The sequence below is a fragment of the Mizuhopecten yessoensis genome, unplaced genomic scaffold, assembly GCF_002113885.1.
Source record: "Mizuhopecten yessoensis strain PY_sf001 unplaced genomic scaffold, ASM211388v2 scaffold715633, whole genome shotgun sequence".
In the NCBI taxonomy this organism is placed as follows: Eukaryota; Metazoa; Mollusca; class Bivalvia; order Pectinida; family Pectinidae; genus Mizuhopecten; species Mizuhopecten yessoensis.
In genome coordinates this window covers 1-13,864 of record NW_018479714.1, presented here as the reverse complement: position 1 = coordinate 13,864, position 13,864 = coordinate 1, and the positions used below count along the sequence as shown (strand labels likewise).

Genomic DNA, 13,864 nt, shown 5'->3' with positions numbered 1-13,864 from the left:
TAAAGGAATAAATGTAGGAAAATATTTGTCCAGGCCATAACTTCTTACTCACTGAAGATATCTCAATGCAATATAAGGGATATACATGTATGTAGGATGGCAGGACAGAGTATTGCAAACACTAATTGGGTCCATATCCCCAAAGTCAAAGTTATTTTCAGGTCCAAGGTTAAATTCATTGTTGGGGGTCATAACTTTAGCTTGCCGAAGATAACTCAATTAAACTTAAGGGAGTATGTAGGATGACAAGGCGGTGTGTGGCAAACACAGTTGGTCCAGAGGCCCAAGATCAAAGTCATGGCCATCATTTCTGAATCTCGGAAGATCACTATAATAAATGAAATTTTAGAATTAAATGTAGGATGGCAAGACAGTGTGTCGCAAATTATAATTGGGTCAGCTGCCCAAAGTCATGATCACATGAAGTTCAAATGTTAAATACATTGTCTGGCCAGTAAACTTCTGACTTGCTGAAGATAGCTCAATGGTTAATTTTACCACTTTGAGTCTGTACCCCTAAGGTCTAGATCAGTCTCGGTGAACTTTTCAGGGAGCATAATCCATCAATTTTACTGATTTTCTTGTTTCCTAAAAAAAAGTAAACTACATTGTGTCATATTATGTCTAGGTAATTTGTTGAAGTAATGTATCTCTTCCTTTTACATGTATTAGGATTCATTGTTAATAAAGTTTGCTTCTAAGGCTTAATCCTGAAGGATACAGTTGCTCTGCTCAGCTGAATATTGTTGTCGCATTTTATGACTTCTTCGGTTATTGCTGTTCAAGGCTCAACAGATACATTCTGGATTTTGACTGAAGATACAGGCCTTCTACACTTCATGTTAAAGGCCTAAGATGAAGCAACAAGTTTTAGTTCTCCTTAGAATTCGTATGGTTTTCTCATAGTGTCGAGTTATAATGATACAGGTATGATAAGTAGGAAGGCTCCTCATTTTAGCAACATTTTAAAAATATATAACTATTAAAATAATCATTACAAAGTATTCTCATTAAAAGTATAATTATGTATTCATGCAAAGACGATCACAGGGAAAGGGCCAGGTAATCCTGGTAGCATATGTGTATCGAAATCTTCATGTTAAGCAACTGTAGATCTCAAATTATTTCTATGTTTTGATATCAGGCTTGTTCACAGGAATGACCTTGCCACACTTTTAAAGTCACAGGGGCAAAATGTGTTTAAACATTAGAACAACTTCTTCTAAATAACCATGAAGCCTAGGAATATGATTAAACCTTTAGCATGCTAGAATGAAGGACTACCAACTTTTCCATATGAATGAGCTTGACGGTCAAGGTCACAAGAGTAAAATGTGTTAAAACTTTTAAAGGGCTATTGACACTCTGGTGGTAATAACGACTACCATTACTAAAACCATGACCGCATAACAGATTTCTATTCGATTCTTGTATAAAAAAGGTGGCATATGTTGTCTACGTGGCTGGACCAATGATTTGTCTGATGTACTTCTGTCCAGTGACCTGAGTGACGTGTTTCCGTCCAGTGACCGGAGTGACGAGTTTCCGTCCAGTGTGTTGTCACCACTTTTGGTAGACAACTGCAACTGTAAAATGATAACCACACAAAATAATGAGATACTAAATTACGATAGCTTCAACATCAAAGCTCTTGCTTCTCTCAAGTATTATGATTATAGTCTATAAGACTCAGGATGAAATCATTCATTACTTAATGAGTTGCCATCCATTTATCTTTGCCAACATCAGAAATATATGATAGAAAGTTATTGATATATCAAGCACAAATATTATAGAACACCTGACATTTACTTCCTAAATTAGAGATACATACAAATTACTTCCAATCACTTTATCTTACAAATCATCGATTATAACACGGTTGATTACAAAAAGGAATGGAGATAACAAAAGTTGTCAGACTGGAACTAATTGAAAATAATTAAAACACTTACATATGATTTTGTAAATTAATATGATTTATGGCTAATTTATGAAAAGACAATGACTAAAATAGAACACTATCGCTTCCATAGGATTGTTCCAAAGTTTTGTGTTGTGAATAGTGTGAATATGCTCTCTTTTTTCAGAGTCATAAAGTGCTGAGTAAGATCACCTGCATCTTCAGAGGTTTCCTTTACATACCCAGAAACGTTCGACGTATCAAACTTATTATTAAAAAGGATATCGTATCACTGGATATATTATGAAGGCATGGTATTGTTTTATGTCTTAATAAGAATTGCATCTATTTTTCCTACATCGATGTCTGTACCATAAAATATATCTAATTATTCTATGAATATATATGTGTTTATTCTTCTACTTTTAGACGGATTATTCAAGTACGTTTAGTGTATACTTATTTTGTATTTAACAATGGTTTCCTAAGTTGTTTTATAAACCAGAAGGCGAAGTAATAGAAAAAGAATTTCTTATAATTTTCGATTTTTTTAATAAATCCTACCTCAAGCTGGTCAACTAATTACCTTGGTGCCGGTATGTATTGCATTTCCAGGCCTTGGAGATCTGTTTTCTTGAGTACGCATCTGTTTTGCACTTAAATTCCGTTTCCACGGCCTTTTTTTTTCTGACAGCAGAAACCTTGTAGTATGAAAATATATATATAGGATCTTAAATGAGTTTTCATTTCATATGAGATTTTATGAAGCGAGTGTTAGGAGTTTTTATTTTTGCGAGCCTTGGCGAGCAAAAATTAAAACTTCGAGACGAGTTTCCTGAAAGCTCATATGAAATGAAAACAAATTTAAGATACTTTTTATCACATAAATTTTACACTTTGACAGGTTTTAAAGCCAAACTATAGAGGGCTTAATCAAACGGAGACAGCCATTTTGTTGCGTCGTTCACAATTTTGGACGTCACGTCATTGTCCATATTATGACGTCACAATTTTCTGACTGGCACAGCCAATGAAAAACGCTCCAGGGTATATTCACTAGTGACATATGTAAAAATAATTCACGGGCGAATTCATTGGATTACAGGCCGATTATGTGATAAACAACAATATGTAATATTAATAGTATATGTAATAAACTATCTCGCTAAATCAATTTACCATTTAAAAACCGTTCATACTTTTAAAATGATTCTACTCGTTATATCTTGTGCACTTCGCTTCACACAAAATTACAAATCATTGTTGAAAAAAAACTATGAAAAAAGAAATTAACTAATTCAAATTAGTAATCTTAATGTCGTGCATCTCTGATTTCGGGATCTAAAATCCACATGTAAGTTATGTGGAACTACTTTGCCAGTCCTGACTCTGTATATAGATAACAAACCGAGATGACTATCTAATTTACAAGATATGTTACGTAAGGTTAGGAGTTAAATTGCCAATATTAAATCATATTCACCCTTCTTGTGTTTGTTGCACCGCTGGCTCGGCACTCACTATCGATACAATCTCCTCGGCTATACTGATCAAGGTAGGGAGACATTTTATCAACAGCATTTCCCCTGTCTATCTCGAATGGAAGAACGTCGGGATCAGAACTCTTTGAGCTGTCACTATTCGGTGATGTGTCAGTGCTGGACGCCGTAGGAAGCGTGTACTCGATGCCACTTTCGTGCATGAAGTGACACACCTGTTTGAATCTGTCGTGACCATGAATCCGTAACGGAAACGACCTCTGGAACTCTTTGTTTTGTACTGAAATCAAAAGGGTTAAAAAAGTAATTAAACGTTTCAAGATTAGGAATTTCAAGAAGCTGTCTTTATTAAAGTGAAAATGTAACAATATGGAAGAATTGATGCTACGAGTTGGAACATACACCGAGCTGCTAGTTAAACACAATAACCGAAAATAGAATGACATAATAAGAAGGTAATCAGTGCACTCGTTCTGTTCACGTGCGTTTTCTTGACCATCGTGGATGCTGTAAAAAAAAAATAAAAAAAAAAAATATACAGCATTCGATATAGCGCCCTATCTAGCAAACATAAGCCAATCTGAAGCGCTTTACAGTAAATAGATATACAATTTATACAATTTTCGAGGAATTCGCAGGAGCTGCATTATCAGGCGCTAACTACTAGTCCTATGCCACCTGGCTAATATCTCCCTATGTGTGTATGCCTGCGTGTGTGCTGGAGATGTATTGTGTTCTGCTTGTAGTGGGACCGTGCTTCCAACGGCATCGTTTATAGTGCCACCTCACTTGAATGCTACATTACAGATACCGCAACACCCACGCCGGACCATTTTATACTCCACCTGGGTTGTTGGAGTTGTGTGGGCAGGAAAAAAACACTTTCTCTGATATTCGTGGCGTGCGACGACTTGGAGGATCGAACCCCGGCCGTCTGCGTGGAAGGCCGAAGTGTTAACTACTTTTTTTTACTAAGTTTTTTTTTTTTTTTTTTAAATAATAGTTCGAGGTTCTTATATACGCTTTATCATAACTTAGTTCGTAGGTCGTCTTAAAGCGGTTCACAAATTATTATCCGTGGTTATAGGGCCTTTGCAACCAGCCAATACCTTTCTCAACTCCCTGGGGAGCATGCAGACAGAGCTGCCATATCCGGGAAATTTACTACTATATAAGCCTTCAGGGGGGAGATGTTCCAATATTTGTCGGCACTGCAATGTCCATGTCGTTCTAAAATACAACATCCTGAATTTTTAACTTAGGGTCCTAAAATCAAGCTGAATCAGACAGCAATATCAGAATATAATTAATTCTTCATTTTATATGGTAAACTATCGGAGAGTTTATCGCTGACCGATAGTCCTCGCAACACACAACATGTGCAAAAATGACTTCATCGCCTCCTATTGGAAATCATGACGGCACAGGGAAAATATTCAACTAATTCCATACTATCAATCGACGACAATTATATAATATGACTTACAACATTTTTGCTATGGTTAAATATATAATGCATTCAGGAGTCCGAATCTCCCTGAAAATGTCACTATATTTAGTAGCGACTATCGTAATTGCAATGCACTTGTTTCCTACCTTTTCGGCTCTTCGAATTTCTTTGCTTCAGCAAGTTCACAAGTTTCTCGTATTTTTCATTCTGGTTCTCTACGATCTGCGTTCCGGTGGCTTTGATAACACTTTCTGTATGTAAGCCGGTTTGTGTCACAATGTCTGTTATCTGCTCTAGATGTTCTCTTCGTTCGCCTTGATCATCCATACGCCATCTCTGTATCATGGCCTGAAACTGATCCACCTTTTCATCAGGAAGTCGTAAAGACTTGAGTTCCTCGCTTTCCCGCCGAACACGTGGATTTTTTAATAATCGTTCAAATGCCCCCGTTAAACAACCCCAATATGTATCGAAGTCCTCATCACTTATTTCAGCAACTGGCTGATGAACGAGAATATTTCTGCATATCTTAATCCGTAACATGTCATCGGCTTCGGTTATAACACTTTCCAACGGGAGTTTATGAAAGTCGGATATTGGCCTAAAATCCATTCCTTCGAACAATATGAAGCACAGTACGGTGATGTCTAAGTCAAATATACTCGGGTGACCACTCTCAGGATAGAGTTTGGCAAACTGGATTTTGCTTAGTAGCTTTTTGTCGCCATTCTTTTTACGAAATCGATTTTCTCTTGATTGCAAATATTTATGAAAGATAGGACCTTCCAATAAAACTTGAATTGAATAACGTAGTTTGCCAATTTCTTGTTCGTTTTTAGACAAATCAAACGCTAAACAACCGATGTCTTTAACTACTAGATCATCTAGGTCATCTAGTGAAGGGACAGGTTGACCTTCTGGAAATACCAATAGGACCATATCAGCATCTAGATGTGCCCGTATTGTTTCCTCATTCCTCCACATCTGATACGTAAACAACTGATCTATAATACACTTTCGTAATGTCTTAGGACCTCGCGTTCCCACGTACATTCCCAGCAACGCATTGTTCATCTGTTCTTTTGAAAACACGCCCATATTGTTCAAAGATTATTTTAGCTGTACTGTGACCTGGAAGACACAAGATACACATATAAATATGTATATAATAAAAACAAACGGATTAAATGTCCATGTGAAGTAAGTAATAAAGAAAAAATAAGATCTAACGACCGACCAAAAACAAGCTGTTTTTACCCTACTCATGGCTATCGTCAAAAATACATGTCATCACACTACAATAGTAACGTGACGTCACAAAAATACACAAGATTGGTAAACAAACTAGCCCAAAATTTCACTGTGGCATGTTGAGGCTTGGTTTTAATATTTTGATTAGTTGGTCTTTTTCCTTTCTCTTAGAATAGTGTCGGATGAAAATAATTGATACAAAGAAAATAACTTAAATTTATTTTCGGTACATTAATCAGTATATTTCTTTACATGTAGACTTCTAAAAAATTCAGTTCTAGTTTGGTGTCTATGTAGAGTCATGCGTGTTCTGAGTTCATTGATAGTTTGACCACATTTAGAACAAATTATTGCATAAACTACGTTTTTTGAATTACAATTCATATTAACCTTCACAGTAAATTTCAAACCATTCTTGAAAATAAAGTATTACATTCCATAATCATAGGACATGTACCACATCTTGGTACAAAAACAAAAGGATGAATCAAAGTTAGTTCCGTTTGTGTCTACTTTTAATCCACGATATTTCCTGTGATAAAGAACAAAGGTGAAGAGTTGAAGCAAAGTAGCAGGCGTATGAGAAACATATTTGTTTCAAATATTTTATTTCCCCCAGCCAAACATTATATATATATAACGTACTGATAAGAAAATACATATAAATATGTTAATAATTTGATAGGAACTACCAGGGTAAGGTAGCCCCGGAGTCAGTCCCCTAAACAATGTTGTGTCCTCACACAGGAAGGCTGTCACTCATTTTTCTCTCGTCCATAAATGCTAACTATATCTAAATTAAAATACTTCAAGTTGATAATAACAATATAACATTCAAGAATTTTATTGTGAAATAAAACATTTGTACATAGAGTATTGGACATCTACAGAACAAGAACATACTACCACATTTAACACGAAGCACACACATTCAGACGTTTTTACATATACACCAATATCATGATCACTAAACATCAAAATAACAACACTTATACACACACATATACATACACATATAAATACGTATATACATACACTCATAAACATACGTACATACATACATACATATGCATGAAGGCGCGCACACATTCACATTCGCATGCACATACATAAACATACATACGTACACATACATGTAAATACATGCATACGTATACAAGACCTTTGTTGCATGTATCCATATACACATCAGCAAAGCAAATACATATAATGTTCATGTACTCTACTAATACGTTTTGTGTTTTGATTTTGCAGAGACAAAATATCAATCAACAAAATGGACACATTGTAGTATACAAATATAAAGAATTCTCAAAATAAATCCTTCCATACCATCTTTGATCAAATATTCCATTGTATACATTTTTTATTGATAATGTTTTTTCAATATTATATCTGGAAATAGTATATATATAATATTGTATTTACAAAATTATACAGTTAATGGGTACAGGAGCATTTTCAGTAACTTCAAAAAGGATTGTTTCTAACTTAAAATCAACGAATATCCTGTTTCTGCTGTACAATCTCTCTTTTAAATCTTGCCATAGCTTTACGAACTGTGGACATTCCCAGAATAGATGTTCTGTAGTTTTGTATTTGTACTTTACAGATATTACAGATATTGTCATTTGACATCCCAATAATATTCAAATAGTTTTTAATTCGCTGGATATTTTATAATCGGTATTGACACCATTGCGGTGTTGTGTCTTTTGTAACTTTAAAGACAGTACTATATAAACTTTTCCAATCTCTGAGAAACATTTTTGACAAACATGCTATTTTACATAGAAGACGCCAACCTAAGAACTTGAAACATATAGTGACATGCTCTAAGTTTGATCGTTCTTGTGTAACACCAAAAGTATCCAAGAGTAAAACACCAAGATGTGGTACATGTCCTATGATTATTGAATATCATACTTTTATTTTCAAGAATAGTTTGAAATTTACCATGAAGGTTAATATGAATTGTAAACTAAAAAACGAAATTTATGCAATTGTTTGTTCTAAATGTGGTGATTTCTTGAATACATATATGTCAATTTGATGCTGACCTATACATTTTATTATCTACTGTAGTTTGTATCATTGTACATTGTACCTCAAAACATGTCAAAAGAACGTTTTATATGAACGACAAAAACTTAACAATGCATTTCAATGTTACTAGCTGTATGTTTTAATATTAATTAATTGGTTTAGTAGGTCAAACTGCCATTTCAGAAGTGAGTTTTCCTTTTTTGTAATTTCGAAACAATATTAACCAATCTTACTTAAAAAATGCAATTGCATTGATTAATGGTTTATGACATTATTTGTTTTTCTATTTTTAGTCTTTGTGTACAGCGAGACGACTAAACAAAGTGACGCTAAGCTATTTATAGTCCCGTTGCCTCGGATAACTTGATGAGTTATTAGCGACCCTTTGTGGCGAGGGTACGATACGTTAACATCCATTTGCGTCTCAATACATAATGCTTCAGGTAAGGAATTACGTAGAAATAGAATTACATTACAACTAGATACACTTTGTATAAAGATAATTATTTTGCATACAATATATCAGACAAGCCCCAGAATGCGCGCGCAGAACACGTAGCTACTGGAGACAAACTATGTTAATATATATATCCATGAAACAAAACCAAAAGAAAAAAATAGTAAATAAATCAGTGTTTTGCTACAGGTTTTATGGTGTACTTTCATCATTCGTTATAACCAAAACATATTCTAAACAAATGATTTATTGGATATTACACTATCGTTACATGAGTGAACAGGTAGAAATCCTACGCTTTGTTTAACTAACTCTAACACTCACCAGCACATGAATATCACATCTTATGTCCGAAGTCAGCCAGTGTGACACCAACTCATTGGATCAGAGCATGTTCTACTTACCTATGTAACAGATTAAACAGAGTTTCTATAAAAAGAGTATTGTCAACTTCCGGCGATACTGCACACTTACACATCATTATATCCTCCACAACAAAGTTTAGTTTGGGGAGTGTAACATCACTGTTCCCAAAACTAGATTGTACCATACTAGCAATTCCAAAACTATTTGTTCATTTCTCATAAATAGATACCATCCACTATTCATCTCCTTTACAAGTTGGTATTTCCGTCGCGTTGTTCTATTAATAGTATTCGAATTACTTTATGGGTCGCATAGGCTCTTGAATAGGTGTTATGGTACCCTAAAAGGGACACTTGTGTATTTTTGATAATGTTTGGGGATAAGCGATCAATATCAGTAGAAGGTTCTACATAGTTCAAATAGAGTAGAGTCAATGGGGGTCAAATTAAATTTCTCTCCAAACCAGCGTTAGTTCTAATACAATTAACTTTTGAAAATGATATCTACACAAATAGTGTTGAATAGTGTTCTTCCTATGCGGCACATCTCATTACAGGTAACATACAGGCTATGAAACTTCAGGCATGTGAGCTTGTAAAAGGTAACACAGTCTTTGCTTTTGTCATATAATATATACCATATATCCTAACCGCCGGGGTAGCGGCAGGAACCCCAACTTTACAATTTGATACCCTCTTTCACAATGAACGATTCTTATAAAGTCTGAAACACAAACAAAATTTGGTGTGATATTGATAAAAAGAACTTAATGCAAGCTGTTCTACCTCTGGCAGGTTTTAATAGGTTTTGTCTTTTTAGATACCTTTACAATGTTTATTGTTTAAAGCGAAAGGTGGATTTTTCCTATTCGCATGTTCACCTAATCAGGTGAAACAAAAATATAAAAACAAAGCGTCAACACACAAATACAAACTCAGATCTCAAAATAATGTAAATAAAATATTGCTCTGACAAATGTTAACAAAAACAAATATACGGGTGATGATGATCAAACGGTTCTTTAATGAGACAAACACAAATGTCACAAGCAAATGTGTGCAAATAAACACAATACTATACAAATATCGATATATCCCGAATTTCGGTATCCTTTATATTTTGATTTTCACACAAATATTTCCTTCATTTCGTCTTCTCCATCGTCGGTATTGATGTCAATATATAAACCTCTGCCTGAGCGTTGAGTTTCCGATAACAGAATTCCCACAATCGGTCCTGATATATCAGCTGGATCACGAGAACTAATAAAGAATGAGATGAGAACATATTTTACAATTAAAACATTTGACCAACAATCTGAAATAGTAAACATCAATTTAGTACTCTTTATATAGGAAATGACATTTATTTTTGATATAATATTTTGTTCGATAAAAAGAAATCATACAATTGTTCACGTCGTGCACGATTCACCTCCCTTGATTATAAATTGATTGTTTGTTTGTCTGTTTGTTTGTTGGATTTTACTTCCTTTTAACAGCTATGGTCATTTAAGGACGTGCCAGGTTTCGGTAGTGGAGGAAAGCCGGAGTTCCCGGAGAAAAACCACCGACCTACGGTCAATACCTGGCGACTGCCCCAAGTAGGCCTCGAGCCCACGACCCAGTTATTGTTATAAGTTTATAATTAATCCATTTGTTTCAAACCATCATTTGTAAAAAATCAAATGGTATAAAACATCGTGAGATTAACTGAAAAGTTCTAGTTATTTTAATATTTCCTAATATCATTTGATTGCTTCAATTATTTAATTATGTACAATGTACCATTGTTACAAGATTCATTACCTTAGTAAACAACGTTCAGACTCTCTCCTTCTGAGGTTGTCTTCGACAATGACTGAACTGTCTTGGTCCATGTCAGGTCCCTTTCCCTAAAATAATTTTGTAAGCAAGTACATGTTTGAATGTTATGTTTCCTGCAATGGTTTAAGACATGCGTAATCAATAAGAATTGATAATTGAAAGAGATGTAAGTTTGTTTATAAATAAAACAATATAATCTTTTAAAGTATTTTTTCCTAAATTCTACTACACTGCATTTTAAGCATGATATACAAACAGTCATCATTTTAATAATATCGTTCCTAAAAATTCTGATTGAGTAATGCTGTGGTTAATATTGTACTTAATACGGCACACATTGTGAATAACAATACGAATACATCAATACAGTACTCATACACACCCCACAAAATATACAATTTCTGAAGCAATTACGAATAGAAAATCCCTTTTTTCTCTTTGGTTTTGAATCCTCTATCAACCTTTCCACTTCGGGAGCATGTGTGTTCGGTCGTAATTCTCTGTTATCAGCTTTTTCTTGATTGTTGAAAGTATCGTTCTGTTGGAGAAAACATATTTTTCTTACTACATTACGTTAGAATAGGTGTTCTTTTTGTGTTATTTAGTGTGTGATAGCTAGGAGTTGGTATTCCCTTTGTGTTATTAAGTTTATTGAAGGCTCAGATTTTCCAATTGAAACAGTTATGTTAGGTAAATTATATTTAGAATGTTTGTGGTTTATCATACGAATTCATTACCTTCTCTAAATACGAACTGTTACTTTTATCTACAACCGTTAGACTTCATAACATTTGAATGTACTTAAATATTTCCTGTCTGTTTCTCCTTTGAATTTACATTGTAATAATTTGTCATGTTAAGTCATAAATCCCATCTCTTCCTTTCAAACCTGAAACGTATGCTCTTACAAATGTTAGCAACACTGGGCAATGTATACATGAAATGTACTTACATCTCTGTCTACGAAAGAACTTGCTGTATTGTCAAATACAGTGTTTTGTAAGCCAGCTATTCCGTATTGGTCTTGGGTTGTGGAGGAGTTCTTATCGAGAGAACTGAAATATCCATTTGAGGCGTAGCCATCGTCTGTTACATTTGGCTTGGTTCGAGGCTTAAATTAACAGATAAATAGCAAATGATGTAGAAAACGAAAACAATTTCCTGCATCATAGATCGTCGANGGTATAATAAGGTAGATTAAGTCGTAGAATTGATTTTTTCGCTCTTAAGTGATTCTCAGTGGTACCTCTATGAAAACAGGCGAAACATTTGAAACAAGTATCAACTTATCATATAGATTTATCATATAATTTCAAATCACATTTCATAGAGATGCCTGTATATTGATCTCTATTCTGTGTACAATTTGCTTTGAAAAATTTAAAGGAGGTTGTTTCTTTCGAGAAATTACGCTGTTTACAAAATAAAATGATATATTTGAGTTCTTACATTTATTGGGTCGTTGAAGATATGTTCGCCTTCCCTTGTCGTCAATTGCGCCCACCGTCCGTGTCTAATAGGTGATGTTTGAAGCACTGGTAGTCTGACTGGCTGGAACAGTAAGGTATCTGATGATGTGTTTCCGTCCACAGAGCTGTTAAGTGTAAGCAGGTCGGTGTAATATCCTGTAGAATCCTCACTGTACATACCACTTTTGTTAGAAGTCAACCGCATCTGTCAAACCAAATAATGAGTTATTCTATTTCATAGAATAATCTGAAGTAATCAGTTATAAGACTGTATAATATCATCAACAATATTGTCCCCCTTGGTGTTAAAATATTCGAAATGACATAAACATACATTTTAAGAAACAATTATTTCATAAATGCTATTATTTTTATATTAGTATGTCTTCCTGAGACATGGAATGAATGATGCATTTCTGGGGTGGGCGTTATGTCATAGATGTTATTGAATATTTCATTCAGAAGACCTCGATGATAGAGGATGTGCTCTTGTGATATATGTCTTTATTAACTTTATAGATTGAGCATATACAAAAACTCATAAATAGAATTCTGGATACTAATATATATCTATTAAAATCCATTATAACAATAAAGGGAGATAATCATTAATTATCTTATGGGTTTATCTCCCTTGCATCATTACCAAATTGAGTATGAACCGAATTGAATCATTTGCAACTAATCTACGCACTACTCTTTTTATCTACCTCTATATACAAATATCTTTTTTTGTTGGAAATATAAATGATTTAATATATATATATATATACATTATCTCCGATTTCCAACAAATGTTTACACCGGTCTTCGTCGTCACCAAGAACATATTCCCCGGATGTTGCGCTGAGGGATGTGTTGTCCTCTTCTTCTTCCACATTCGAAAGGCAGCTGTCTAGATGAGAATTTTTTGTACGTGTCTGTTCTATCGGTTGTACCTGTTTAAAGACTTGTCATATAACTAAATATAAAAGTAGGTTTGAAGATGCTCATAAATATTCTTGTTTATATGGTCATTGCTTTGGATTTATTCTTTGCAAGTACAATTTTGTAAGTACAATTTTGTGACACGTTTATATGTTACATTGTGTGGTTACTAATACAAAGTTCTATTACAATCCGATTAATTGATTGATTAAATCTGATACCTCAACCTTAATCTTCATGATAATAAAACCGTTGGAAGATTGTTGAAACACTGATTTAAATAGACAACTCACATTTCCTAACGACTGTTCCATAGGGTTGTGTTGTGATTTTCCTATACTGGGTTCTGGTGTAATGTGAATACATTCGTCTCGTCTCAGTAGAGACAGAAAGTATCCAGTAGGATCACCAGCATCTTTAGTGGTTTTCTATATATATATACAAACGGATCAAATTGAAAACAATATTAATTCATCAATAGTATATTATACATGTATAGTAGGATGTATTATGAATGCGCATACTTCTTTTAGCTTAAACTTGGTATAGGGTCGATTTGATTTGGTCCCATTAAATATATCCTTTACAGAATGAAACAAAAAGAATGAATCAATTAATATATCAGTTCCTCAATGTTCTACATGATTGTTCAACTATTATATACGATGGA

At 34.1% G+C, this 13,864-nt stretch overlaps 2 protein-coding genes and 1 long non-coding RNA gene across 4 annotated transcripts; all 3 read right to left on the bottom strand.

Annotated features, from left to right (window-relative positions):
- Positions 1-1,369: 1,369 nt before the first annotated feature.
- LOC110441165 lies at positions 1,370-9,425 on the bottom strand. Of its 2 annotated transcripts, none has more exons than XM_021484262.1 (5): positions 8,931-9,425; positions 4,999-5,983; positions 3,387-3,682; positions 2,490-2,604; positions 1,370-1,586 (listed from the first exon to the last, which is right to left on the bottom strand). In XM_021484262.1, exons 2-5 carry the CDS (start codon positions 5,948-5,950, stop codon positions 1,561-1,563), a joined length of 1,389 nt encoding a protein of 462 aa, XP_021339937.1. In that variant the 5' UTR covers positions 5,951-5,983; positions 8,931-9,425; the 3' UTR covers positions 1,370-1,560. The 2 variants fall into 2 exon arrangements, with proteins under 2 accessions (XP_021339937.1, XP_021339939.1); XM_021484264.1 differs by having other exon boundaries at positions 9,011-9,425.
- Positions 9,426-9,973: 548 nt separating this feature from the next.
- LOC110441166 lies at positions 9,974-11,330 on the bottom strand. Its single transcript, XR_002461837.1, has 3 exons — positions 11,181-11,330; positions 10,781-10,866; positions 9,974-10,234 (listed from the first exon to the last, which is right to left on the bottom strand). It is a non-coding gene; the product is annotated as an uncharacterized LOC110441166 (long non-coding RNA).
- A 381-nt stretch (positions 11,331-11,711) lies between these two features.
- LOC110441164 lies at positions 11,712-13,756 on the bottom strand. Its single transcript, XM_021484261.1, has 4 exons — positions 13,488-13,756; positions 13,041-13,205; positions 12,248-12,472; positions 11,712-11,909 (listed from the first exon to the last, which is right to left on the bottom strand). Exons 1-4 carry the CDS (start codon positions 13,506-13,508, stop codon positions 11,712-11,714), a joined length of 609 nt encoding a protein of 202 aa, XP_021339936.1. The 5' UTR covers positions 13,509-13,756.
- Between the last annotated feature and the right edge of the window lie 108 nt (positions 13,757-13,864).

Excerpts from the sequence above, each read along its gene's own strand:
- LOC110441164 (XM_021484261.1), bottom strand. The coding sequence starts at position 13,508 with ATGGAACAGTCGTTAGGAAAT. Across the intron at positions 13,206-13,487 it reads TGGAACAGTCGTTAGGAAAT|GTACAACCGATAGAACAGAC; the intron begins GTGAGTTGTCTA and ends GTCTTTAAACAG. Across the intron at positions 11,910-12,247 it reads TCTTCAACGACCCAATAAAT|CCTCGAACCAAGCCAAATGT; the intron begins GTAAGAACTCAA and ends TGTTAATTTAAG.
- LOC110441165 (XM_021484262.1), bottom strand. The coding sequence starts at position 5,950 with ATGGGCGTGTTTTCAAAAGAACAGATGAACAATGCGTTGCTGGGAATG. Across the intron at positions 3,683-4,998 it reads AAATTCGAAGAGCCGAAAAG|TACAAAACAAAGAGTTCCAG; the intron begins GTAGGAAACAAG and ends TTTTGATTTCAG. Across the intron at positions 1,587-2,489 it reads CAATACATACCGGCACCAAG|TTGCAGTTGTCTACCAAAAG; the intron begins GTAATTAGTTGA and ends ATCATTTTACAG.